The sequence below is a fragment of the Gymnodraco acuticeps genome, unplaced genomic scaffold (genome assembly GCF_902827175.1).
Source record: "Gymnodraco acuticeps unplaced genomic scaffold, fGymAcu1.1, whole genome shotgun sequence".
Taxonomy (NCBI): Eukaryota; Metazoa; Chordata; class Actinopteri; order Perciformes; family Bathydraconidae; genus Gymnodraco; species Gymnodraco acuticeps.
In genome coordinates, this window is record NW_022991444.1 from 1283220 (window position 1) to 1308130 (window position 24911).

General features: G+C 39.2%; 1 protein-coding gene across 4 annotated transcripts; it reads left to right on the forward strand.

Moving 5' to 3' along the window:
- Positions 1-43: 43 nt before the first annotated feature.
- Positions 44-24911, forward strand: si:ch211-207e14.4 (interleukin-17 receptor D). Of its 4 annotated transcripts, none has more exons than XM_034196476.1 (12): positions 45-408; positions 11748-11832; positions 12804-12962; positions 13575-13693; positions 16163-16286; positions 19534-19572; positions 19668-19813; positions 19931-20005; positions 21503-21569; positions 21720-21860; positions 21969-22141; positions 23236-24911. In XM_034196476.1, exons 1-12 carry the CDS (start codon positions 298-300, stop codon positions 23779-23781), a joined length of 1785 nt encoding a protein of 594 aa, XP_034052367.1. In that variant the 5' UTR covers positions 45-297; the 3' UTR covers positions 23782-24911. The 4 variants fall into 4 exon arrangements, with proteins under 4 accessions (XP_034052368.1, XP_034052367.1, XP_034052369.1 ...); XM_034196475.1 differs by having other exon boundaries at positions 46-408; positions 21717-21860; XM_034196477.1 differs by lacking the exon at positions 19931-20005 and having other exon boundaries at positions 44-408; positions 21717-21860.

Genomic DNA, 24911 nt, shown 5'->3' on the forward strand with positions numbered 1-24911 from the left:
GAGTCGACTCTGGATGAGGTATGTTTGGCCCCGGCTGCTCACCTCTTGCTCCTGCAGCACAGAATGAACACGTCTGGCAGCGTCACTGCTGTTAAAACACGCTCGTTGGCTTGGCTGCACCCCGTAGCCTGAAGACACCACTCCCCTGGACGCCTCCTCCCTGGTTTGCTGTCACTTACTCTCACGCACTACACACTTCCAACGCTTGCTTCCTCCAGACGCTTCGTGTTTATTGTCTCTGTGTGTTTTTGAGCTCTGGTGCTTGCAGTTGGACCATGTCATGCGGGCTTTAGCAGCATGTGGACGGCAGCGCTTGTTGTGTTTCTCTTTTCGGCTCCCTGTCAGCATGTCTGGGCTCAGGAGGGGGCCATCACTCCTCAGGACTGCAGCCTGGACTGCATCAAAGAGGTATAAGCGCATAATCCCACCTTTTGTGTTTTGTTTACACACGTTCCGCTTCAGGTGTGTGTGTTGTGTTAATGTGTTGACGGCATTGTCTTCTGTTGCGGATACACTGTCTACATCCTTCTCTTGTTCATTGAAAGAAACTATTTTCAACTTTTTTTTAAAACATCACAGCTGACCTGAGATGTACACGGTGTGGGAATGTAATTACAAATGTTTACCAAATACTTTAGTACACATTTAAGGTACTTGCACTCTACTTTAATATTTCTATGTTTTGCAGCTTTATACTTCTACTCAACTACATGAACAAGATTGTGTACGTTGTGTTCTACTGTATTCATCTAAATGCTCTAGTTTGTAAGTATATATTTATAAGCTAGAGCTTTTAGATTTTTACTCTTATATTTATTTAAAAACTTTAGTTTTTAGATTTTTACTCCACTGCGTTTATCTAAAAGCTCTAGTTTTTGGGTGTGTATCTAAAAGCTTGAGCTTTAGATGTTTACTCTACTGCGTTTATCTAAAAGCTCTAGGAACATGTTCAATTGTTACCCTTCAGATGCCAGTTTTCCATCCCCTTTATGTCCAGTTAAAACGATTTTTCTCAACAATTTACAGGGTTCTTACGGTCATTAAGAACCTGGAAAAGTCATGGAAATTCAAAATGCTAATTCCAGGCCCCGGAAAAGTTCTGGAAAACAATATTTTTCCCAAAGTTTTGGAAAAGTCATGGATGTTACTAAAGTTGCATCAAATATAATTTATATTTTATCTAATCGCCAAAATAGTATTACTATAATGATAATAAATACTGTATCGTATAGTAATGAAACGTAAAATGGCATTTAACTGACGAGGTATTTTGCTGCTGAGAGATTTTAGTTGCTTTAGCCTGATTTGTTTTAGATAGGCACAACATGTTTCATATGCAGATCTTGTTTTCCTGTTATTGCAATAATGCAATAATGCAATTATTATTATTGCCAGCCATTGGAATGAATGGTGAAAAAAAACGTAGAGATTTTACAATTTCAGAGGCGTTTTTGTAGAAATACTACGTCCTACGCTGTGGACCAACGTAGTTATTACACTTTTTTTATGAGACTGGGTTGGAAGATTGACTTCAATGTTAAACATTTGATGTATTATGGGATGTATCTCTTGAATTATGAAAGTTATGAATGAGAAAAGTAATAGCCATCGATTCCCGAGCTGAAAGTTTTGATGTTTGAACAGAGTTTCTGCGATGTTCAATGCGGGAGGAGAAGAGGGCCAAAATACCGGCGGAATAATAATAATAAGCTTTTCGTCCGTAGAATAACAGTTAGTTATATAATGTTGTATGGCATGTAAGTGGTCTTTGATGTATTCCAATAAGAGAGTCGCTCACAGTCTAAAAGAGTATTGGTCGTTGTCCCCAGAGGCTAAATCATCAGGCATGGGGAATAACGGAGTACATGTAACAGGATTATGTAATCAGGAAACAAAAAAAGGTAACTGCATTCCTTTACCGTTACATACAAAAATGTGGGGATTACTAGCAGGATAACAATGTTACTGAAACATGTAAAAGAGTATATAATGTTTGTTGTAAAAGGATCAGATTGTATTTGTTCTTTGTAATATACTTTCAGTGTGAATCTATACTGCCTGAATCTGCTTTATGGTTTTCACTTTCTTTGGTTCATGTGTTCTGTTTTAATTCAGACGTGAAAGTAACCCTCCCAACACTGACCCATGACTATTGATCATTGTCCCCAGAGGCTTAATCATGGCCATATTTCCAGAGGTGTAAAGTAACTAAGTACATTTACTCAAGTACTGTACTTAAGTAACATTTTCAGAGATTTGTACTTTACTTGAGTATTTCCATTTGTTTACTTATACTCCACTTCAGAGGCAAGCTACCCTGCAGTATACAAAGTCATTCAAACTAGCTGCACCTTTACCAACTTTGAGAACACTTTGATGATCAATAATTATAAAACAATATCATATATATTATTCTAAAATGGACCAACCTGCACAATGAGTACTTTTTACTTTTGGTACTTTAAGTATATTTTGATGCTAATACTTTGGTACTTTTACTTGAGTAACATTTTGAATGCAGGATTTTACTGGTAACAGAGTATTCCAGAGTATTCTGGTACTTCTACTTCAGTACAAGATTTGAGTACTTCTCCCACCTCTGCAAATCGCTAGCGGATTGGTTTCAAGTATGTCATTAATTATAAATACTACAACCTATAACCTAGCCTAAACAGCTTCTTTCTTCATATTTTTCTTACAGCAGCAATATGTACGAGAGCAAAACTGCATACTCTGCTAAATGACTGACATGTTGTGGCTTGGACCTCAGCTGTCTTTGAAATGCCAGAATGATGCATAAATGGACTCAGATGGGTAGCTCCAGGCAGTAGGATTAGGATACTATCACAGGGCTACAGCTGCTCCAGTTGCATATGCCTCTGGACGAGAGTTATTTACCTTCGAGTGGGCCGAGGTACAATGTGAGGTTGTTTTACACACAACGTTTATGTCAGTTCTTGGAGGGAGATACTTCCTTTGTTGCACTGCCTGGGGTTGCTGACATTTTTGCGGAATTTGTTCCTACGACAAACGGTGTCGTATGCTGTGCAAATTCTTAAAAACTCTGAATGCACATTTTTTATTTCTGATTTTGGATGATCTAAGTTCGATGTTATTCGATTGTGACGATATGCCTCTTCAGACATCTGTCCTATGTTTATTGCATTGTGAGAATTCCAACTGAGGGCTTCCAGTTCGTGCCTTGAATGCTAAAACATATGTTCTTAGCATTCAAGGCACGCAAGCTAAGAACATTTAAGTTCTTAGCTTGCGTGCAAGTTTGTATTTAGGCTCGAAAGACATTCTGATGGCCTTTAACCAACCTGACAGTTTAACTACCATTGTTTGAACCAACATGCTTACACACTCTTTGTCTCTCTTGCCTACTATAGCGTTTCTTCCTCTCTCATTTACTCCACCTGTTTCTCTAGTCATGCTCTCTAAACCTGCAGGGCAAATGGGCTTTACGTAAGTGTGTACTTACAATGCGGTTTGACTAAGACATTCTGGTTTCAAGAAATCCTATTGGGTTGATGACTAATGCCTTTGATGTGTTCCTTTTTTTAAACCGGTTCAGGTTGTAGTCATTTGTTTCACAACAACAACCCGACACCCTGTGAATTGGAACTATATTTTAATTATTGAGCATTACATGGAAACAGTCAGAAACAGAGCAATATTCTTTACAATATCATGATTTATTATACCCAGGGCTGCCCCTCCCTACAGACCAATCACGTAAACTGCATGGGGCCCCGCCTTGCGAAGGGGTCCCCGTCCAGAGGGCCTCAGCTGCTGTGCGCAGTTCTCCATGCAGTTCTCACGTCTGTAACCCGACACCGTTGCAATGAATCGACATCTGACCAATCACGGCTTTGATACGGTCACTAGTGCAGGTGAAGAGATGTCGGTGAAAAGACAGTTTCAGTCCGGAGCAAGCAAGAGGGGAAAAAACATGAAGAAACTAGAGCATCACTCGAATGTTGGTTATTGTATGAGTCAAATGTACAACTTGCGAATGTTGTATAAGTCAAATTGCCAATTGCCATATTAAAACATCAGCTGCAATTCACGACATGAAGAAGGCAGTCTCTGCAGAGCATATAGGCTAATGGAGATGCAGTTATTTCCAGCATCCTTTATTTAACATTCATTCAAGTATGTTATGCCTTTTATCTGCTAATGTACAGGAGGAAGAGAGATACACTGTCTGTCTAGTTGGCTTACAAAACAGTTAAAGTTTACAGCATAAAAAACATGGAGCATGTTTTCCCCTTTTATTCATTTGTATGTCAATTTGCACATTTCATGGTGATGCTCAGCCTCTCCCCTTAACAGTCATCATCATGTCAACCACAACACAGAGAAATACTGATAGAAATGTGTGTGTAGTTGTTGATACATTGCTGACAGAGGGAACTACATTCAATTCAAAACCTTTATTTATCCAGGTAAAATCCCATTGAGATCAATGATCTCTTTTTCAAGGGAGACCTGCAGCAGTAGGTTCCACAAGAAGACATAAAAACATAAACAACAGAACAACAAAAGGACATCATACAGCAAAATGTACAGGGATTACAATTTACATATTTAACCACATGTACAGGTACCAACAGCATCTGATTTGTTAGCATCCAACCGAGCTTTAAAAACATGTAGTGGTACTAGCTTCGTAATTGTCCATTCTTTTTGCAGACTGTTCCAAGTTAGTGGAGCTGCACATCTAAAAGCTTTCTTCCCTAAGACAGTCCTAGCACTTGGCACATTTAATAAAACCACAGCATGCGATCTCAGGCAATAAGTACTTTCAATTCGCAGAGAGATCAGGGAGCAGATATAAGATGGTAGTTTATCCAACATGGCTTTGTAAATGAAAAAGTACCAATGACTGAGCCTCCGTACAGTAAGTGATTGCATAACCGCCTTGGTATACAGGGTACAGTGATGCGTAAGTGCTTTACAATTTGTCAAAAATCTCAGTGCACTGTGATACGCAGCATCTAACTTGCTCAGGTAATTGGCAGGTGCATTCATATATAACAAATCACCATAGTCCAGCACAGGTAAAAAGGTCACAGTGACTAGCCTTTTCCTGGCCTCAAGCGAGAAACAGGACTTGTTCCTGTAGAAGAAACCTAGCCTAACCCTCAGCTTTTTAAGCAGGTTATTGACATGACATTTAAAAGTGAGACAATCATCAAGCCAGATACCAAGGTATTTGTAACAGGTAACCACTTCAAGTTGTATTCCTTGCGTAGTTACAATATCCAAAGCAGTCTCTGGTGTATTTTTAGCTTTAGAAAAGAGCATTACCTTGGTTCAGAGATGTTCACAAGCCTTTTTTTGCAAGTCAATTCTCAAGTCTTTGGTCACGAGTCCAAGTCAAGTCTCTAAAAAATAAGAGTCTCATGTCTCTTCTGGTTGTAATAAGCCTTCTATTGTCTGCTGCTATCCAGTCTGTTAAGAATACTGCACAGCTATATCTAAGAAATTCAAAGCATTTACTGTATTATTATCACTCCTATATCTATTAGCATACAGTATCAATACTGATTAGTTGTTTGTTATATGATCACTTTAAACAGGCTATTGCAATGCAATATGAGGAACAACATCACACTTTAGCTAAATGCAAACAACTTATAAGCAAAACACTTCAGAATCAGAAATCAGTATCACAAATACTTTATTAATCCCCCGCAGGGAAACTGTGTTAAAAGTACTTAAAAGTAAACATTTGTTCTGTGCCATTTGCAACTAAAAATAATGCTGCAATATTATCTGAAATATACTGAACTGGTGATATTAAAACATGACCTGTTCCAAAAGAGATATCTACCATTAACACCATTTACCAGCCAAATGCTGGTAAATCATGCAAGTGGCTGGTACTGTGTGTTGCACGCACCAGCCACAAATAACAATGGCAATCTATTGAGTGGCTGGTAACATTTCAACATTCACTAGGCTAGCCATTTGGCCAGTGGACAAAAATGTTAAAATGTGACCTTTGCAACCGTATTGTTTAATTACACTGGGTCTCTAATGACATCTTTTAAGTCTACTATAAATAAACATATTCCTCTATCCTCTCACTCAAACCCAGTGTAATGGTAACCTGATAAACCTGTAACATTAACGTTACGTGGTCAACAATAAACCTGTAACCTGCCTATAAACCAACAGATGTATTTATGTATGTAACTATGTATTTTTCTACGTTTAACGTTAGCCAGTAGATGGTGGCAGCGGAACGTAATGATTAACGTTACCGACCTTTTTTATGTCATGTCAAGAGTTGGATGTCAACGCCACTCAACGCAAACAAGTGTGACAAGCAAACATTCACTCATCTTTTCAAATATTCAGTTACAAAGCTAGTAGCAAGCTAAGTTAACATTACATAGCTGATGCTGAGCTAAACATGTTTGCTAACCGTCCATATGCGTTAATGTGACTGACCTCTCCGGGTGAGTTTTCAAGTGCCTGATGAAATTTGACGTTGGTGCACCAGCATCCTTGATTTTAATATTGCAGACTTTGCAGTGTGCGCTCCTTTTGTTGGTGCCGCCGGCGTTTTGTTCGAAGTTTTTATAGTTGAACCTAATTACAAGCGGTACAGCTGCAGGTGTGCCGCCGGTCGCCATGGTGTTACCATGAGGTAGTGCGAGAGGCGCGCGCGCACCTGACGTTTCAGAGTTTCCTCAATGTTAATACGCCAAAAATAGAAAACACAATGATTGTTCACGAGTCCCAAAACACGAGTCCAAGTCGAGTCCGACGTCTTTTGAGCAGGAGTCCAAGTCAAGTCTGAAGTCTCTGTGTGTGCGACTTAAGTGCGACTCGAGTCCGAGTCACAAACTCGAGTCCCCATCTCTGCCTTGGTTTTCTCAACATTTAAAAGAAGCTTTAGTTCAGAGAGCTGAGCCTGAATAATGTTAAAAACAGCCTGTAATTTAACAACAGCCTCGTTAATCGAGGGACCTGCACAGTACATCACGGTATCATCCGCATAAAAATGTAAGGTTGCTCCTTCGACATTTTCACCTAAACTATTAATATAGATAGAGAATAATAGCGGACCTAAAACTGAACCTTGTGGTACACCATTAGTGATGTTTAACCACTCAGAAGACAGCCCATCAAAGTGAACACATTGGGACCTTTCAGAGAGGTAGTTTACAAACCACCCCACTGCATGGCTGGACATGCCTATACTGACCAGCCTCTGCTTCAAAATGCGATGATCGACGGTATCAAACGCTTTGGATAGGTCAACAAATAGAGCTGCACAACTCTGCTTATTATCTAAAATACTCGTAATATCATTCACCACTTTCATTGTGGTAGTGATGGTGCTATGTTGCTTTCTGAAGCCTGACTGATGTTTAGACAGGATGTCATTTGTACATAAAAACTCCTTTACCTGTTCACTCACTAAGCGTTCAAGAACCTTAGCCAGAACTGACAATTTAGAGATAGGTCTATAATTGTTTAATAAGGTGGCCTCCCCTCCTTTTAGTAGTGGCAGGACATAAGCTGACTTCCATACTTTTGGGATTTTGTTCGTGCTGAGAGAGAGGTTAAAAAGAGTAGTGAGAGGTGGAGCAATAAAATCTGCAGCTATCTTTAAAAAGAAAGGTTCTGCGTTGTCCGGACCAGCCCGCTTTTTAGGATCTATCTTGGATAAGGCTTCATGAACAACATTGACAGTAAAAGGAGTAAAACTGAAAGGGTTTTCCAGACCACATTGTTCAGAGTCACCGACTGTGGTGTTCACAGAAGCAGAATTAGAAACAGAGAGCCACAGGATACAAAATGCTCATTCAAACAATTTAACATGGTGGCCCTGTCCGATATAGTGCCAGATACTGTGGTAAGGCACGGAGGTAGCTCATTACGGATATCACCGGTGGATATCGATTTTATGGCTTTCCAGAATGTTCTAGGGTTGTTCAGGTTCTTTGTGGTAACTGACAGATAATACTTAGATTTAGCACTTTTGACATGTGAAGTGAAGCTATTTCTTAGCTGCCTAAAACGCAGCCATTCTACCTCTGAGCCTGATTTCCTAGCCTTTGCCCAGGCCTTGTTTCTCTCATGTAGGAGACTGGACAGATTAGCAGAAAACCAAGGATTGTCTCGTCCCTTCACTCTAAATGTACGCAGGGGTGCATGTCTATCTATAATTTCCATAAAACCAAGATACAAATAAGACCATGCAGTCTCAACATCAGCACACAAATCGATTTTTCCCCAATCAAACCCAAACAGATCATGCACAAAACCCTGCTCCACAAAATGTTTCATGTCTCTCTTGATGATAATACGAGGTTTAACCTTTTGGACTTTTGTGTCCCTAATTGTGGCTACAACACAGTGGTCACTCAGATCATTCGCAAATACTCCCACAGCTGAGTATTTATAGGGAATATTAGTTAGAATAAGATCAATTAGGGAGGATTTATTTGGGGACTTAATATTAGGGCGAGTAGGACTGTCAACAATCTGAGTAACATTTAAAGAGATACAAAGGTTTTTAAAATCCTCTGACACTGTAGTTAACCAGTCCCAGTTAAAATCTCCAAGTAGCACTATTTCCTTGTAGTCTAGTTGCGATAAAAGATTTGCTAGTGAAGACAAGGAGTCTTTGACAGCTGAGGGGGGTCTGTAACAACTCACTACCATGACCTGTTGACCCTTTGCCGCCCACTTCTATATTTAAGGCTAAAAATTCAAATTGCTTACTGATAGATTTGGAAACTAATGTGGATACAATGAACTTATTCTTAACATAAATGGCAACGCCACCACCTTTATTAGGCCGGTCGGTACGATACACATTATAACCATTTAAGGCAATGACAGAGGCCAAAATAGATTTATTTAGCCATGTTTCTGATAAAACGTGACGTCAGCGTCAGTCGAGCTCGCCCAAATATGGACAAAATCTAGTTTACCTAACAGACTGCGCACATTCAAGTGGATGAAACCCAACCCAGATCTAGCTTTAAAATCAGCAGGAGTAGCGATCTGACTACTACTACTGGGCGGACCAGGGTTAGGTTGTACATTTCCTGACAGTAATAACAACAAAAACCAGGCATCTTTTCCTCTTAAACGACACAAATACATTGTCATCTACTTTAGAATCACCGGAAAAGTCTGCGAGAGTGTGATTAGAGCTTAAGAAGCAGTCCTGAAGAACCATCATCGCAGGAAAACAAAAAAGACAAACATATTTTGTCGAGCAAATTGACTACATTTGAATACAGATTTAAGAAATATCAGTTTTTGAGCATGTCATAAGCATGTTTTGTCTTGACTACATTACAACTATATTATAATAAAATAATATGGTATTTATATTATTGAATTGATTATGATTATTATTATTAGTAGAAGTAGTTTATTTGCATTAATTGTATTTGAATATTTTTGAGGCTAGTATTTGGCAGGAAATGCAGACGTATCACCTGTAAACGCACAGTGAACGACATACATGCACATTTACCATTTACCTCACTGTATAAAAAAGTAACTCTGTTGATAATAATAATAATAAACAGGAATTATATTTGCAAAGTAGCCTACTTTGTTTCCAAAAAAAATGTGTTCACTCCTGTCGGTGGGGGGGGGGGGGGGGCTCATCTCACAATGTCGCTTGGGGCCCAAAGTTGTCCAGGGGCGGCCCTGATTATACCCTATAATCAAGACCAGGTCCACTGTCTGGCTCATTGTTCCGGACATTCCTCTTCGGTTCAAGATTATTTTACAGAAAAGACAGAGAAACACTATACAAAATAGGGGGAGAGTAAAAAGTGGTCACACTATGAACACTCAGTAAACCTAGACCTCCACCAATGCTGTTTCCCTGCAAAAGAAAGCTTGTATTTGCCCATTGATAAAGATTTGCTCCTTAATTCAACGGGTTCCCCCTTGCCCAATGATTCACTCTCCCTACAAGTATCATAAAAACCAAGACAGTATTTTTTCAAAGAACCCAACAATTAATTCATTAAAAAAACACAACCTCGTCATAGGCCAAAATTGCTAAAGGCATCAATACTTTTCTGCCAAACTGATTTATCAGGTATTCAAACAATAAATCTTACTTTTTAATTAGCATTAGCTCTCCGGCTATTCGATGATCTCAAAAGACAAGGATGCCAAATCAATCAACAACACTAAATCTTTCCAATACAATTAATTGTAATGATGTTATTAAAAGCTTATAGCTTATAGCTTATAACTACAGGGGTCCCTCAGGGCTCTGTTCTTGGTCCCCTCCTCTTCTCCCTGTACACAAACTCGCTCGGATCAGTCATTAGCCCGCATGGTTTTTCTTACCACTGCTATGCTGATGACACCCAATTAATTCTGTCCTTTCCCCGCTCAGAGACCCAGGTCGTCGCACGCATCTCTGCTTGTCTAGCTGACATCTCTCTGTGGATGTCTGCTCATCACCTCAAACTCAACCTTGACAAGACTGAGCTGCTCTTCCTTCCGGGAAAAGATTGTCCCACTCTTGACCTAACAATCAACATTGGCACCTCTGATGTTTCCCCGAGTCAGACTGCAAGGAATCTGGGTGTGACCCTAGATAACAACCTGTCCTTCACTGCAAACATCGCTGCTACAACCCGTTGCTGCAGATACACGCTTTACAACATCAGGAAGATACATCCCCAGCTGACACAGAAAGCGACTCAGGTTCTGGTCCAGGCTCTCGTCATCTCACGCCTAGACTACTGCAACTCCCTCCTGGCTGGTGTACCTGCATGTGCCATCCGACCTCTGCAGCTCATCCAGAATGCAGCGGCTCGTCTGGTCTTCAACCTTCCTACATTTTCCCACACTACTCCGCTCCTACGCTCGCTTCACTGGCTTCCGGTAACTGCTAGAATCCACTTCAAGACACTGGTACTTGCTTACCATGCTGCGAATGGATCTGGCCCTTCGTACATCCAGGACATGGTTAAACCGTACACCCCAGCGCGTGCACTACGCTCTGTATCAGCCAAACGACTCGCTGCGCCCTCGCTGCGAGGGGGACCCAAGTTCCCAACGGCAAAAACACGTGGGTTTGCTGTCCTGGCTCCAGGATGGTGGAATGAGCTCCCCATTGACATCAGGACGGCAGATAGCTTGCACATCTTCCGGCGCAAACTGAAAACTCATCTCTTTCGACTCCACTTCGAGCGATAGAATTATTAACGAAGCAATTTTATACTAATAAAGGACTGGCTTTTCTAAAGCCAGTTGAGTAGCACTTGAAATGTTTTTGCTCTATGAAACCTGATGTACTTTTATGATTCTGTTTTCTTCAAGTTGTATTTTGTTGGACGAACGCACTTATTGTAAGTCGCTTTGGATAAAAGCGTCAGCTAAATGCAATGTAATGTAATGTAATGGCTCAGTGTGTGTTTCTGCTTTAAAACAACTTGGGAAAGCAGTGTGTGTTCTTGGCTTCTTTGACCCGATACTCCTTACACGCACTCCTGGAATTGTGTTGACCATAGATCTAATCTAATGAGATGTTTAAATTAAGGTCAACCTATGTCATCTGTTTTGGTTGGTGTACGAATGTTCATCTGTAATAATGCTACGTTTTTATTCACCTTCATTTAGTCAAGGTGTTCGCCTGACATAAAACTGTTTGCAATCAGAGTTCGATATGCATTAAAAAAGAAATGCAGTTAAATGTGCTCAGTATGAATTCATTATTGCTTTCTCTCCTGCAGGGAGGACCTGGATGTGAATACTGCAGAATAACCAGAGCTGATGTCAAGACAGCTCTGGGCTTTAACTCTTTTAAAGAGTTTGGAAGTAAGTCGGGATGCACGAGAACCCAGTGCCTACACATACAAAGAATGCAGTGGGAAACTTTGTTGAAGCCTATTATATATTATATATATAGGTATATATTATACCTAATTGCAGAAACAGCTTTTTGCAGCAGTAAGATGCTTTAACCTCAAGCTATTTACCCTGCAGGACATTTACCAAAAGCTACTCACATAATTATATGTATAATGCAACCCTTATTATGTTTGAACAAAGGCCAGCCTAATACTTACCTAACCCAGTAAGGATGTTGCCAGTTGTCATCACTCAGATAATAATATAGGAAAGCAAAGTGCATCAGTCTACTGTATGTAATAGATTAAAAACAAATTGTGCATAATGTTAGATATGAATTAAACTTCACCCTATTTTATTTGCAATGATAAACCACATTTTAATTAATTAAGCTAAGCTAACGGTGTATCTTCTGTCCACTGGGTTGGTCCATTAGCTGGTTGGTGACTTAAATCTCTCAACTATTCGATGGAATACAAATACAATAAATCATATTCTATAGAGCCCGTAAGGTCCTGCAAGAATGGTAATATTAATTGTAACTTTAGGGATGCCCAGACTTTCACTTAGCTAGTAGCTAGCAATGCTCGGGTCCAAATTGTCTGTATCCAATACTGATCAAATACCAACATAACTGTATAGTCCCATAAGGCTAAGAAATACTTTGTTTGATGCTAAGTTGATAATGTTAGCACGATAATGATAGGTCAATGTAAAATAACAAGGTCAATGTTTCTTGTTGTTATGTTAGCATGCTAACGCTAGCAATAACAACCTCACAGAGCGTTGTGCAGGGTTGCAAACTACAGTCTTGCTTACATATCTTTCACATTACATAATTTCCAGAAGTGTATGCTAACTTAAAATCCTAACTGAAAATATCTGAGACACTTGTATCCTCACTTGGCATGTATTCATCCATTGTTATTTCTCCTCAGGCTGTATTCCCTGGCCATGTTTTGAGTTGCTAGGAAAAAAAGACCCACAAATCTGTCGGCACTACGTCCACGGTCCAAATAATGTGGAGGTTGAATTTGTAAATGAACCGAACTCAGAATCTGACACCATAGTTGTCTCCTGGAAGCCCAGCCACTATGGTAGGTTGACATGGACTAAGCCCATTTCTGTAAAGAACTTATGGTAGTGTCAACAATTTGTATTCCATTTGAACCGTGCAGTGAATTAAACCTATGATGTTTGACAATGTAAATGCATGTTGAGAAATAATATTACAGTTTGTCATAGGCTTATTTTACCATTTTGTTTGTTTGAAACCACAACAGGCCTTCTGATTAGCTGGAAGGCAAAACATTTTTAAATATTCATGAAGTCGTTTTTGAAGTCTCTAGGCAGTTTTGAAACTCATATATCATATTAGACACAAAGTGCTTGCCTTCCCCTAAAGGAATTTTTGTCAGGATTTGACATGCAACATTTATTTCAGGTGAAATAGATTGAGTGTACTGAAAGGTGATACACGATGTGTCACATTATGAGAATGCTTCAAAGATTATGAGACAACCTGTTTGATCATTGTTGTTGGTATGACAGATGAACACGTTCTTGTTGGAACATTAATTGACCATGACTTGAACAGGTAGCACATTGTAGAACACACATATATTTGACAATGAAGTATCAACAAGCAAGTTGGGTAATCGAGACCCTGTGAGGCTGAATTAACTCTGTCCGTTTGGTGTTTGATTTAGGGATCGCCTTCCTGCGAGGCTTTCAGGTGTCACTCCAGGCTCTGGGAGGGTCAAGTTTTGCCTGTCAGCTCTTCCTCTTCCACCGTAACCTCTCCCTGCCTGCTTCACAATCCAAAAGGGTAAGCAGGGCCTCTTGCTTTCACCGTTTTCTTTCTGGTATGTTGTTTTTGACAAAACAAGTTCTTGTTACAAACAGAGTTCCCACGGCTTTTACCAACAACATTGCTCCAAGCTTATTTCCAGTAAACATTATAATGTTTATATAATTTTTTAAAACATTTACTATTGATTGACTTGATTCTGTATTTAAAGCACCAACGATTTCTAGTTTAATAATTACAATTGTTTTTTTAAAGTATTATTTATTGACTTTACTTGTTTTTCATGTTGTCTATACATGTGCTTTTTCCAAAATAAAACATTTAACATACTTTATACATATAAAACAAAACATTCCTTATTGCATGCCTTAAATGTGAAGGCAATATTCAATTTTTATGTGCAAAAATGTACCATGTTGTATATTTCTATTTAGACGTTTTGACGAAAGGACACTCAGATCCTCCAATGCCTTTCTTTTAGAAGTACCTAAAGTATTTCACCAGACATCTGGTGAGGCTGCTTTCTGTTTGTATGTCCCCAAACTGTGGAAAAGCCTCCCATTAGATCTTAGAACAGCAAGTAAATTAAAGACCTATCTTGTAAATGTGGCTTTTAATTTGAGTGGTATCACTGTTCATGTTTTATTGTTTTATGGTGCTGTGATACAATTATTTCTGTTTGTTCATAACTTGTTTTTAATTATGTTCCTCACTCTTTATTTTGTAAATTTTTTTTTACCAGTGAGTTGATTATAAAACTTCCCCACTCTTATGAAATAATTCCCAATAGGAGAAACACAAGTGCACGGTGTCCTTCATTATTTGAAAAATGATGACCTGATGATCCTCCCTAAAGTATCTGAAAATATGTCTTAATGCGAAAAAGCTGTGGGTTTTACACTAAAGGTCATCCAACGGTTGTAAAATTTGCAGAAAGAAAGCCAATTATTTATGTCTCCTTTTGGATTGAAAAATGTCCTTGAGGACGTAGCACATCCTGTACGACCTCACGCACATTGCAGATGGGTGTTCAGAATCCCACACTAGCTCAGGTAGACACACAGGCTCCATAGCAGCAGGTGTTAGTGATAACAATGTAAATACATTTCTGACAGGAGAGGGGACCAGTCTGATTACATATTATTAGTTTTTCCTTGCTTTGACATGGAGAGAAATACATTTTTCGTTATTATTGCACATTACAAGGCAACAGATTGCTGTCCATTTACTTTAAAGTCTTTAACATGTGCAACTATGTTCATACCTTTATATATACAGTCTATGGTGCATATATTTTGTTGAGCGGTCATCATAGAATAAATACAAATGTGTTGAACCAACAAGTTGTTTTTACAGTAAGGGGTCGGGGATACAGGTTACAACGCAGGAGGCGGGCCCCATTCATCCCTTTATGAAAGTTGCTCAGTGGCACATGAGTCCAAAATGAAGCAACTGTAGGTTCATCAAGGGTCTTTTCTTGAAAGAGCATGCACTTGAGTTTTCCTCTCTGCCCAGTCAGATGAATGGAGAGGGAAATTAACCCAGTTTTCGTACTGGGTAGATAATATATAATTGTTTTTATATGTTGATTTACAGATGTTTCTTTCCCAATGTAAGTCATTGTGGGCCAAAAAGACATCACTGACGAACACAGAAGTTTTATTACCACCGTTTGGCCACTAAGGCCATTCCAAAAATCTGCCTTCACGGCCGGCACACTTCCTGGGGGCTTGGAATACAGATGTAAATGAGCTTATAGCTAATAAGCTGTGCACTGTTTTTGCACAACTTTACTGTACTACTAGTATTCTTTTCATAAAAACTATAGGAACTGGGAGATTTCTCCCCTGCATGTCAAATGTTGACAAAATTGCCAAAAGATAATTGTGTATCTGCCATGTGATTTGAAATCTGATCCTAAATGTAGTTCCCATGCTACATCCTTCCACCAATTTTATGAAAATTAGCACAGTAGCAACAAACAAAAATCATGCAATAAATTCCCTCAAACTTAGTAGAAATTAGAATGTGTCTGTCGGGACATGGCTCAGAACCGTAGGGTCGATGGTTCAAGTCCAGATCAGACCAAAGAAATACGGATCGTGGACTGGTAGCTGGAGAAGTGCCAGTTCACCTCCTGGGCCCTTACAAAGAACCATTACACAAGGGATTAAACCCCCTGTGCATGTGGTCGTGGGTATGTCAACAAATGTGAAACCCTGAATTTCTCCTCGGGGATTAATACAAATCTGTCTTTCTTTCAAAGAAGTCCAAATGCAAAAGCTTTCATCATTAAACCAAATGCTCAATCACCTTTCCCCCACCACCATACAAAGATAGGCACTTACAAATACAAGGGGTAATAAAGTTGAAAAGTTTAAGATCACATTCTCCTCAACCATTAACATGCCAAAACTCCACTTATCAGAGAAGTTTGTGTAGCGTGTTGGATGAAACCAACATCATGACCTTTACTTCACTCTGCAGGTGTACAAGTCGGACCCTTTCCCCGGCCTCCCCCTGGGGTCCCAGTATGCTGTTACTGTCATGGCCCTGCCGGTGCCTGAGGAGTGGGAGAGGTTCTACCGCAGCAGGAACTTCTCCTCACGCTGTAAGACCCCTTTAAGCCAGATTTGATCTCAGAAGGCACAAGGAAACTATCCCTGCAGTTTAAAGAGCGTTCGCTGCCTAAGGACAACCTTCCAAACCCGTCCTTGTTGTATTGTGTTTGGGCGTGTGCCTGCCTGTCCGCAGCTAATCTCACAATCTACTGCACACTTCAGCCTACAATTTACAATAGTTATTTATGACAGTATGATTCAGGACCTCCCACGGTTTTTGTGAAGTTGACTGTCTTAAACTGTAATTTACTGCTGCCTCCTATTTGGTAGTGGCCATAAGCGACGTCTTTAGTTGTGGTGTTACCAACTTAAAATCTAGTAATCATCTTAAAGATGATGTAATATGCAAATGTTCATGTTCGTAATTGTATTTTGTGCCTCTACTGTGACATGTTTCCATGCTTTAATGTTCAAAAAGGTCTTTATTTTTCTCATACTGCCTGGGCTGAAACAACTTATTTCACCCTCTGTCTGAAACCAGAGTCCAGTCTTATCTGATTGGTTAGCTGGCCAGCTCTGTTCTAATCACTCAACCACTTGTATACATCACGCACAACGTGTTGGAGTGCTAGCCAATAGATTTCTGGCTTTATCTGTTGTTTTGAACATTGCACACTGAAGCTCAGCGCTAACTTTTATACGTTCTGACTTGGCTCCAAAAACCATTACCTCAGTTTTATCTTTGTTTAATTGGAGAAAGTTCTGACACATCCAGTCATTGATTTGTTCAATGCACTTACTCAGTGTTTGAATTGGAGCATAGTCTCCTGGTGAAATTGTTACGTACATTTGTGTGTCATCTGCATAGCTATGGTAACTTATTTTGTTGTTTTTCATTATCTGAGCCAGTGGTAGCATGTAGATGTTAAAGAGAAGAGGCCCCAAGATGGAGCCTTGAGGAACCCCACATGTCATATTTGTCAACTCAGATGTGTATTTACCTATAGAAACAAAGTTGTTTCTGTCCTTTAAGTAGGATTCAAACCAATTCAGAACTGTTTCCGAAAGTCCCACCCAGTTTTCCAGTCGGTCTAGTAATATGCTGTGGTCAACAGTGTCAAACGCAGCACTGAGATCTAATAATACTAACACTGAAGTTCTGCCACTGTCTGTGTTTAAGTGGATGTCATTAAAGACCTTTACAAGAGCAGTCTCAGTGCTGTGGTTTGGACGAAAGCCTGACTGGAACACATCCAAACAGCTATTTAAATGCAAGAAATTACTCAACTGTTGAAAAACAACTTTTTCAATGATTTTACCTAGAAATGGCAGGTTTGATATGGGCCTGTAATTGTTCATTACTGAAGCATCTAGATTATTCTTTTTTAAGAGCGGTTTAATGACTGCAGTTTTCAGGGCCTGTGGAAAATACCTGAGTGAAGAGATTTGTTTACTATATGAAGTAGATCTGAGGCCATGCAAGGCAAAACATCTTTAAAAAATCCTGTTGGAATAATATCAAGGCAGCAGGAGGAGGATTTCAGAAGTTGAATAATGTCCTCTAGGTTTGTATCATTAATCTGATGGAATTATGTCATGATGTCTGAATTGATGTTAAGTGGACACAGAGACAACACATTTGCTGTTCCTGATGCAGAGGCACTGACTGCTTGTCTGATTTTCTGAATTTTGTCAGTGAAGAAGGAGGCAAAATCATTGCACGCCCTGGTGGATAGAAATTCAGAGGCTACTGACACTGGGGGGTTAGTTAGTCTGTCGACGGTAGCAAACAAGGCACGTGCGTTGTTTTTGTTTTTGGTAATGATGTCAGAGAAGAACGATTGTCGTGCGTTTTTCAATTCCAAATTATAAAGGCCAAGTCTCTCTTTATAGATTTCAAAGTGAACCTGGAGATTTGTTTTTCGCCACCTGCGTTCAGCTTTTCGACATTCTCTTTTTTCTGTTTTCATGCTCATGGCCTTTCTCCATGGAGATATTTTCTTGCCAGACACTTCCTTTACCCTAGTTGGAGCAATGGCATCTATAACATTTTTAATTTTTGAATTAAAATGATCTACTAGCTCATTTACTGAGCTGTTAGCAGGGGCAAGTGTGGAAGAAAAATTCTGAGTAAACATTTCCCTAGTGTTTTCAGTTAAATATCGCTTTGTGGTTACCTCTTTTTGAACATTTTTGTGAACAGAAATAGAGCTCTCAAAGAAAACACAGGAATGGTCAGAGTGCAACATCAGTCACCACAACCTTAGAGATATTCAGACCCTTTGAGATAATTAAGTCCAGAGTGTGCCCCTTATTGTGCGTGGGCTCCGTCACATGCTGAGTCAGTCCATAGCTATCAAGAACACAAAACAGTTCTTTAGCCCCTCTGTCCTGGGGGTTGTCAACATGGATGTTAAAATCACCAACAATGACTAGACGGTCAAAGTCAATACACACTATAGACAGCAATTCAGTAAAGTCATCAAAAAAGCTTGCACAGTATTTGGGTGGTCTATAGATATTTAGGAACAGAGCTCGAGAGGAGCATTTCAGCTGAAGGGCCACATATTCAAAAGAATCAAAGTTTCCATACGATGTCTTCCTGCATTGAATGGAATCATTGAACAGAATAGCAACTCCACCCCCTTTCTTATGCATTCTTTCCTGACTCATAAAACTAAAGTTGGGAGGGGTTGATTCGATAAGAACAGCTGCACTGTTATTTTGTTCAATCCAAGTTTCTGTTAAAAACATAAAATCGAGATTGTGCTCAGTGATAAAATCATTGATTAAAAATGTTTTTCCTGCCAAAGACCCGACATTTAATAAAGCTAGTTTAAGTTTGTTAAACACACTATCAGTCATGTTTTTTATAACAAGCTGTGGCTGACATGGAATCACTGCTAAATTAGATAAACTCACACAAACGTTTGAGTGCTTCCTGTTTCTAAGATGATTCACCGCTCTTAATCTATTACCTATCAACACAGATATCGGCAAAGCTACAGGCAGGCAGGGCCCCGGCATGTCCTGGAAAGAGTTGAGAGTGCCATATGCCCTTGAGCCTGGACCCAGCAAATATCAGTTTGCAGCGTTTATATCATGTAACACTTGCGCTTCTATTGGCTAGCGTTCCAACACATTTAACGTGCTAATGCCCTTTCCATATGATTTTATTTATGTTTTTATTACTTTCTTGTTGGTTTCACTCTCTGTGTTTAGCTGCTGGTTTTTAATTAAATTCCATCTCTTTGTATGCGTTATGTGAATAATAATGCGCATGTCATGATTTTGCAGCATGTGCGGAAAAGAATGGTCTTGAGAAGTGCAAAAAAGGTGAGAGAAAACGTTTCACATTGTTCAATAACTGTAGTTTGGAGGCATCTTGTAAATATTTCTCAATATGATTATTTTGACATGTGTGGTTATAGATTGGTACCCCAAACACATCGAGGTGCAACAGGAAGGGACAGCCATCACCGTGACCTTTAACCTGGCTCCTCCACAGCTGGGCATCAGGAGCTACTTCTCCCTGTGTTACGCTAACAGCATGAAGAAATACACCGACATCTCTCCTGTCAGTCCACAGCTTTAGATTCATGTTTTATTTAATGCATTAATCATTAATACCTTGCTTCTGTGGATTGATTTGTAGACTTTTTTGATAACCGTTTTACCTTAATAATTCCCGTAGAATTTCAAGAAAAACCAGACTCACCACAGCTTTCAGATGAATGACCTTCAAGAAGGAACCAATTACACTTGTGAGGTAAAATCTAATTATTATGACACCTATAGATGTAGATTTGTTGTAATTTAACAATACTTTACAATTTAAAAACGTTTTGTAAGTTAATAAAGATGTGTTTATATTGCAAATATAAAACAGATCTGCAAAAATACAAACAAACATAGACAAATGTACTTCAATTATTGCTAAATATCAATCAATCAATCAATCAACAACTTTATTAATCCCGCAAGGAGCAATTGGTTATGAGCAGCAGCTTATGTCATGTACACAGGCAGGAACATACAGGAAGAAAACACACAGATACACCCGGGAGCACAGATATGGATAATTCCAATTTACACTATAAATAGTTCAAAGCATCACAATAATAAATAAATAAATAAATAATCAAGTTAAAAGCCTTTTCAAGAATTTAAAAGTTTGATGAATGATTTAGAAAAGCGATTAGTCCTTTGATCAGGTAGAGCATATCTACGCCCTGAAGGCAACAGACGAAATTCATGTGAAAGAACATGACCTGGAGAGTTCAGAATGCTCTCTGCTTTCCGCAGAATCTGTTGGTTACAGAAGGAATTTAAGTCTCTCTGTTTCACGCCGATGATCTTGGAGCAGGTTTTAACAATGCTGTTCAGGCTGTTCCTGTCTTTCAGTGTAAGGCTATGGAACCAGCAGATAAAAGAAAAACAAATAAGGCTCTCAATGTGTCATAACACCAGGAAATAAAATTGGCAAGAGCACACTCGTGGCCTGATTCTGAGCCGCTAAGGAGGGACAAGAGGGCGGTATCATCAGAGAATTTAACCAAGTAGCTGTTGTCTTGCATGCTCCTGCATTTATCAGTGTACATTATAAAAAGTAGGGGCGAAAGAACACATCCTTGAGGCGAGCCTGTGGAAGTGATGACAGAGTCAGAGAGGCGTCCATTGACAGACACCTTCTGCTCTCTATTAGTTAGAAAGTTTAAAATCCATAAAACAAGTTGATCGGGCAGTTTAAAATGACATAATAGGCTCTCTACCAGGAGATGCGGCTGCATTGTGTTAAATGCTGAAGAAAAGTCAGCAAACAAAAGCCTGGCATGGGCTTGTGGCTTTTCAAGGTGTTTGTGGAGGGTGTGCAGTATAAAAAAATATAAATGGGCTATTGTTTTGTGTTACTTTGATTTAATAAGTGATTTTAAAATACCAGAATTTAAACAATTATTTTATTTGGGCTATGCTATTTTAAATATTCTTTTGTTTTCGTTGTCTTAAAAGAACATTTCTTGTAGTTTGACAAAATAATTGTAACTTTAGTTCCACTTCTGGCTTTTAAAAAACTTTTTTTATGGAATGTATCACCATATTTGATGTGTGCGTGAGGAACTCCCTCCGATTCTAGCCTCTGCAGACCATTTACATGCACAAAAAGGGAAACCCCCAAGAAGCATAACAGGGCCTCTTTAATATTCTTTATCAAACTGCTAATTCCAAGGTCAATAATAAAACTCGCTCAACATTTCCTGTGTCACAGATTGCAGCTGACCAAATGGACGCAGTAAGGAAAACCTTCAATGTTCAGGTGTTGCACTTCCTCAAAGGTAGGGGAGGCAGTTTTGTTGCTGCTGTGTTCGTATCTGTTATGCTTTCCTGTGGGTTGTTCAATTTCAATTCAAGCTAAATCAATCTCTGCCTTGATTTGTCAGTTTGACTGAATGATCATGTTTCTATAACTCTCCCATCCTCAGCAGTTTCAACACCTCACTCTGTGAGTCCCTCATTGGCTCTGATGCTTCCACTGGGCCTGTCTGTGGCAGTCATATTTGTAGTCCTAGTGGCTGCTCTCATCTGGAAGACCAGGCTGCAGATGAAGAAAGTGTACATTAAACCAGGTGCAAAGACAAACCAAGAACTTTTTTGCATTGCTGGATGCTAATTTAAGGTCAAATAAAATGTGTTTTTTTTTAGTCATGCCAGATTTATTGTTGTCATCCGTTCAGATATAATAAGGCAGCAAGAAGAGAGCGGCACTCAAGAGGGAGTGATGCCTCTGCCCAGAAACAGGCCGACCCCTCCTCGTCTTCTGATTTGCTACAGCAGCTGTGACGGCCCCGCCCATGTTAAAGCCGTCATGCAGTTAGGGGCCTTCATACAGCAGCACATGGCCACTCAGGTATAGAGGACACGACACTACACGGCTTTCCAGTACATTTAGAAGATGCTTTTTTTCCAGGGTTAGGGTTAGACACACACATTTGAACCCTAACCCTCTTCCAATGGGACTTACAATAACTGCATTTGCACCAAAGGAAAACATTAGAAAATGGCTAAAAATAGTAGAAACATTTTTCTTTTTTATCATTTTGGTGGTGAAAATGCATAAAGCATACATTTTTCCATCCTCAGCTGTTCAGTATAATGTTAGTTTTTACTATTTTCTACCAGATTGACATTTTCTAATATTGTCCTATAGTACTAATAACTGCAATTGTCTTGGTTTCCACTACAGTAATTGCTGGTGTATTATGGAGTACTGCAATGTTTGATGCAACGGATCCACTCACATTTTACTAAACATAACCATATGTGAAAATAAAACATATCCCTGGATGTTAGTTTACAGAAAATTATTCATTTTGAATGATTCTTTCTCCAAAATCAACAATTTCATTATGTTAACAAACTGGCATAGGGTTAACACTTTTCAAAATGTGTGAACTTTTTATAGTTATGATCTGGACTACCTTGGTTTAAAAACTAATCTCAGTGAAAGTGGAAAAATAATATTATTTTATGGCAGTTTTTAACACGGAAATATAAAAGCAAATAAACTGTTTTAAAGAGATGCACAAGTCATGGTAATAATAAAAAGTAGACATTTCTGGACATTCTTTTTTAACATCTAACAAAGCCTATGATAATATTGTCCATTATTTAGTTTAATTTGTGTGGTTAAATGGGTTATCCAATCAGTTTGAGGACACTGTTATTTTTTGGTCTTCCTAGATTCCCAGTGGTATTTACTCTATTTTGTACAACACAACTTTAACTCAGTAATCTAACTACAAAGACATTCAAAACCTTTCCAGACCTGGGAGCCTGCAAGGGGGAAAATGTGTACTTTTTATGACTCATTCCTCTACCACTCGATTGTTTCGAGTGATTGTAAAAAAAAATTCGTTGTTGATGTTGCGATTGTAATTGCTGTGATGGAACAACAAGTTCAGACTTAATCTGACAATATATTATTATGGTATTACTCCTCAGGTGTGCCTGGACCTGTGGGACTCTCTGAGCGTGGCTGAGGAGGGCGGCATGGCCTGGCACTGCCGGCAGATCCGGGAGAGTGACTTCATCTTGGTGATATGTTCCTGGGGCCTGAACCGCAGGAGTAAGCCTTCAGAGGGCGATGAAGATGACGGGGCAGACGAAGGACTCCACTATGGCTCTAACGCCTTCTGCTCTAAAGCTGCAGTTAAAGTTATTGGAGAGGAAGTGGGCCACGCCAAAGCCAGAGGCCAGGACTTGTCCAAATACATGGCGGCCATTTTTGATTATTCCGATGAAACTGACATCCCCACCGAACTGAGGCTAGTTTCTCACTACATATTGACACGCGATTTACAGCTGCTTTTCTCCCACCTCCATGGAGTGGCTCTGCACGGGCCGGGGCATTACCTGAAGATAAATCATATATCAGAGGACGGGTTTACTAAGTTACCATCCGGAGCTGCTCTGCAGTGGGCTATTTATGAGGCTCGGATGGAGATAACGGCAAAAAGGCATGACTCTGTGGGAAGTGAAGGGGACTAAGAAGAGAAAAAGGACTCCATGGCTAGAAACTTCCAGGCAAATAGGAGGAGATGTGGCTCAATTCCAATGTGGCCCCTACCAGCTTCTAATCCGTTTCCGTGTGGAGGGTCTGCCAAATAAAGTGCCATTCCAAATCCACTAGTGTGGAGTGGAAGTTATAGAGCAGTGCATTGTTGACGTATTTTTGTAGTCCAATGGGATTTTTCCATTGGATTGAAGAATATCGCAGAAAATAAGATCTGTGGCCAACACATGCTTATGATGCTTAGACATTTTGTTCAGTGGTATAATATGCACATATTAACACCACTCTTTCAAAAGCGTTATTGCAATTACCAGAAGTAAAAAGCTAACGTAAAGTTATATACAAACTTCACATGGTGACATGAACCCACATGTTTAGCTTTATGATGTTTAGTAGTCTAATATGGTCACTTGTTATCAACTGCTATTTTTAATGACACAAATAAGCTTTAAAAGGTATTTTAACACCAGGTATTTGATGTCCTAGAAAAAACAAAACAGTTTTGTTGTGAAGTATGCCACACCCTACAGCTCATTCAATAAGTGAGACTATGTAGGGAGTTCTAGCCGTCACAGAGTGGAAAGGTGAAGGGGTCGCTTTGGAAGTGGGCCGTTGTGAAGGTGACTAATACATCCACATTCCCAGCTAATGTGTACAACATAATATGCTATAGTGTGCCCGGAAGGATTTAAAAAAAAAAAAACAGTAATATGCATAATGGTCAATAAAGCTATCTTAGCCCCACGAATGTATTTGGCAGACATTTTTTTTGTAATGTCATGCTAAATAAAAAAACAGTGTGTTTTTAATATTAACTTTGTACACAAACTAGTAATCTCAAATGTGAGGTTTTGAAGTTATTCTGTGTTAATGTTTTCCTTGAAGTACACATTGTATACTATACATGCATGTTTTTCAGTATTACACAATGTATTAATGCATGTGCATATCATATACATGGGAATGGATGAATAGGTCAAATTATTTTAAAATTAGGCGAATGTGAGGTCACACACTGATAAATGTGAATTGACTTGCTCTTTTTTGTGAAATATTGATTTTATATTATACATCTAATCATTTAATAAAATATGTTTTAAAATAA

Coding starts and splice junctions, on each gene's coding strand:
- si:ch211-207e14.4 (XM_034196475.1), top strand. CDS start 298: ATGTGGACGGCAGCGCTTGTTGTGTTTCTCTTTTCGGCTCCCTGTCAG. Junction 12,963..13,574: donor CTGGAAGCCCAGCCACTATG/GTAGGTTGACAT, acceptor TGTTTGATTTAG/GGATCGCCTTCCTGCGAGGC. Junction 21,861..21,968: donor GAAAGTGTACATTAAACCAG/GTGCAAAGACAA, acceptor TCATCCGTTCAG/ATATAATAAGGCAGCAAGAA.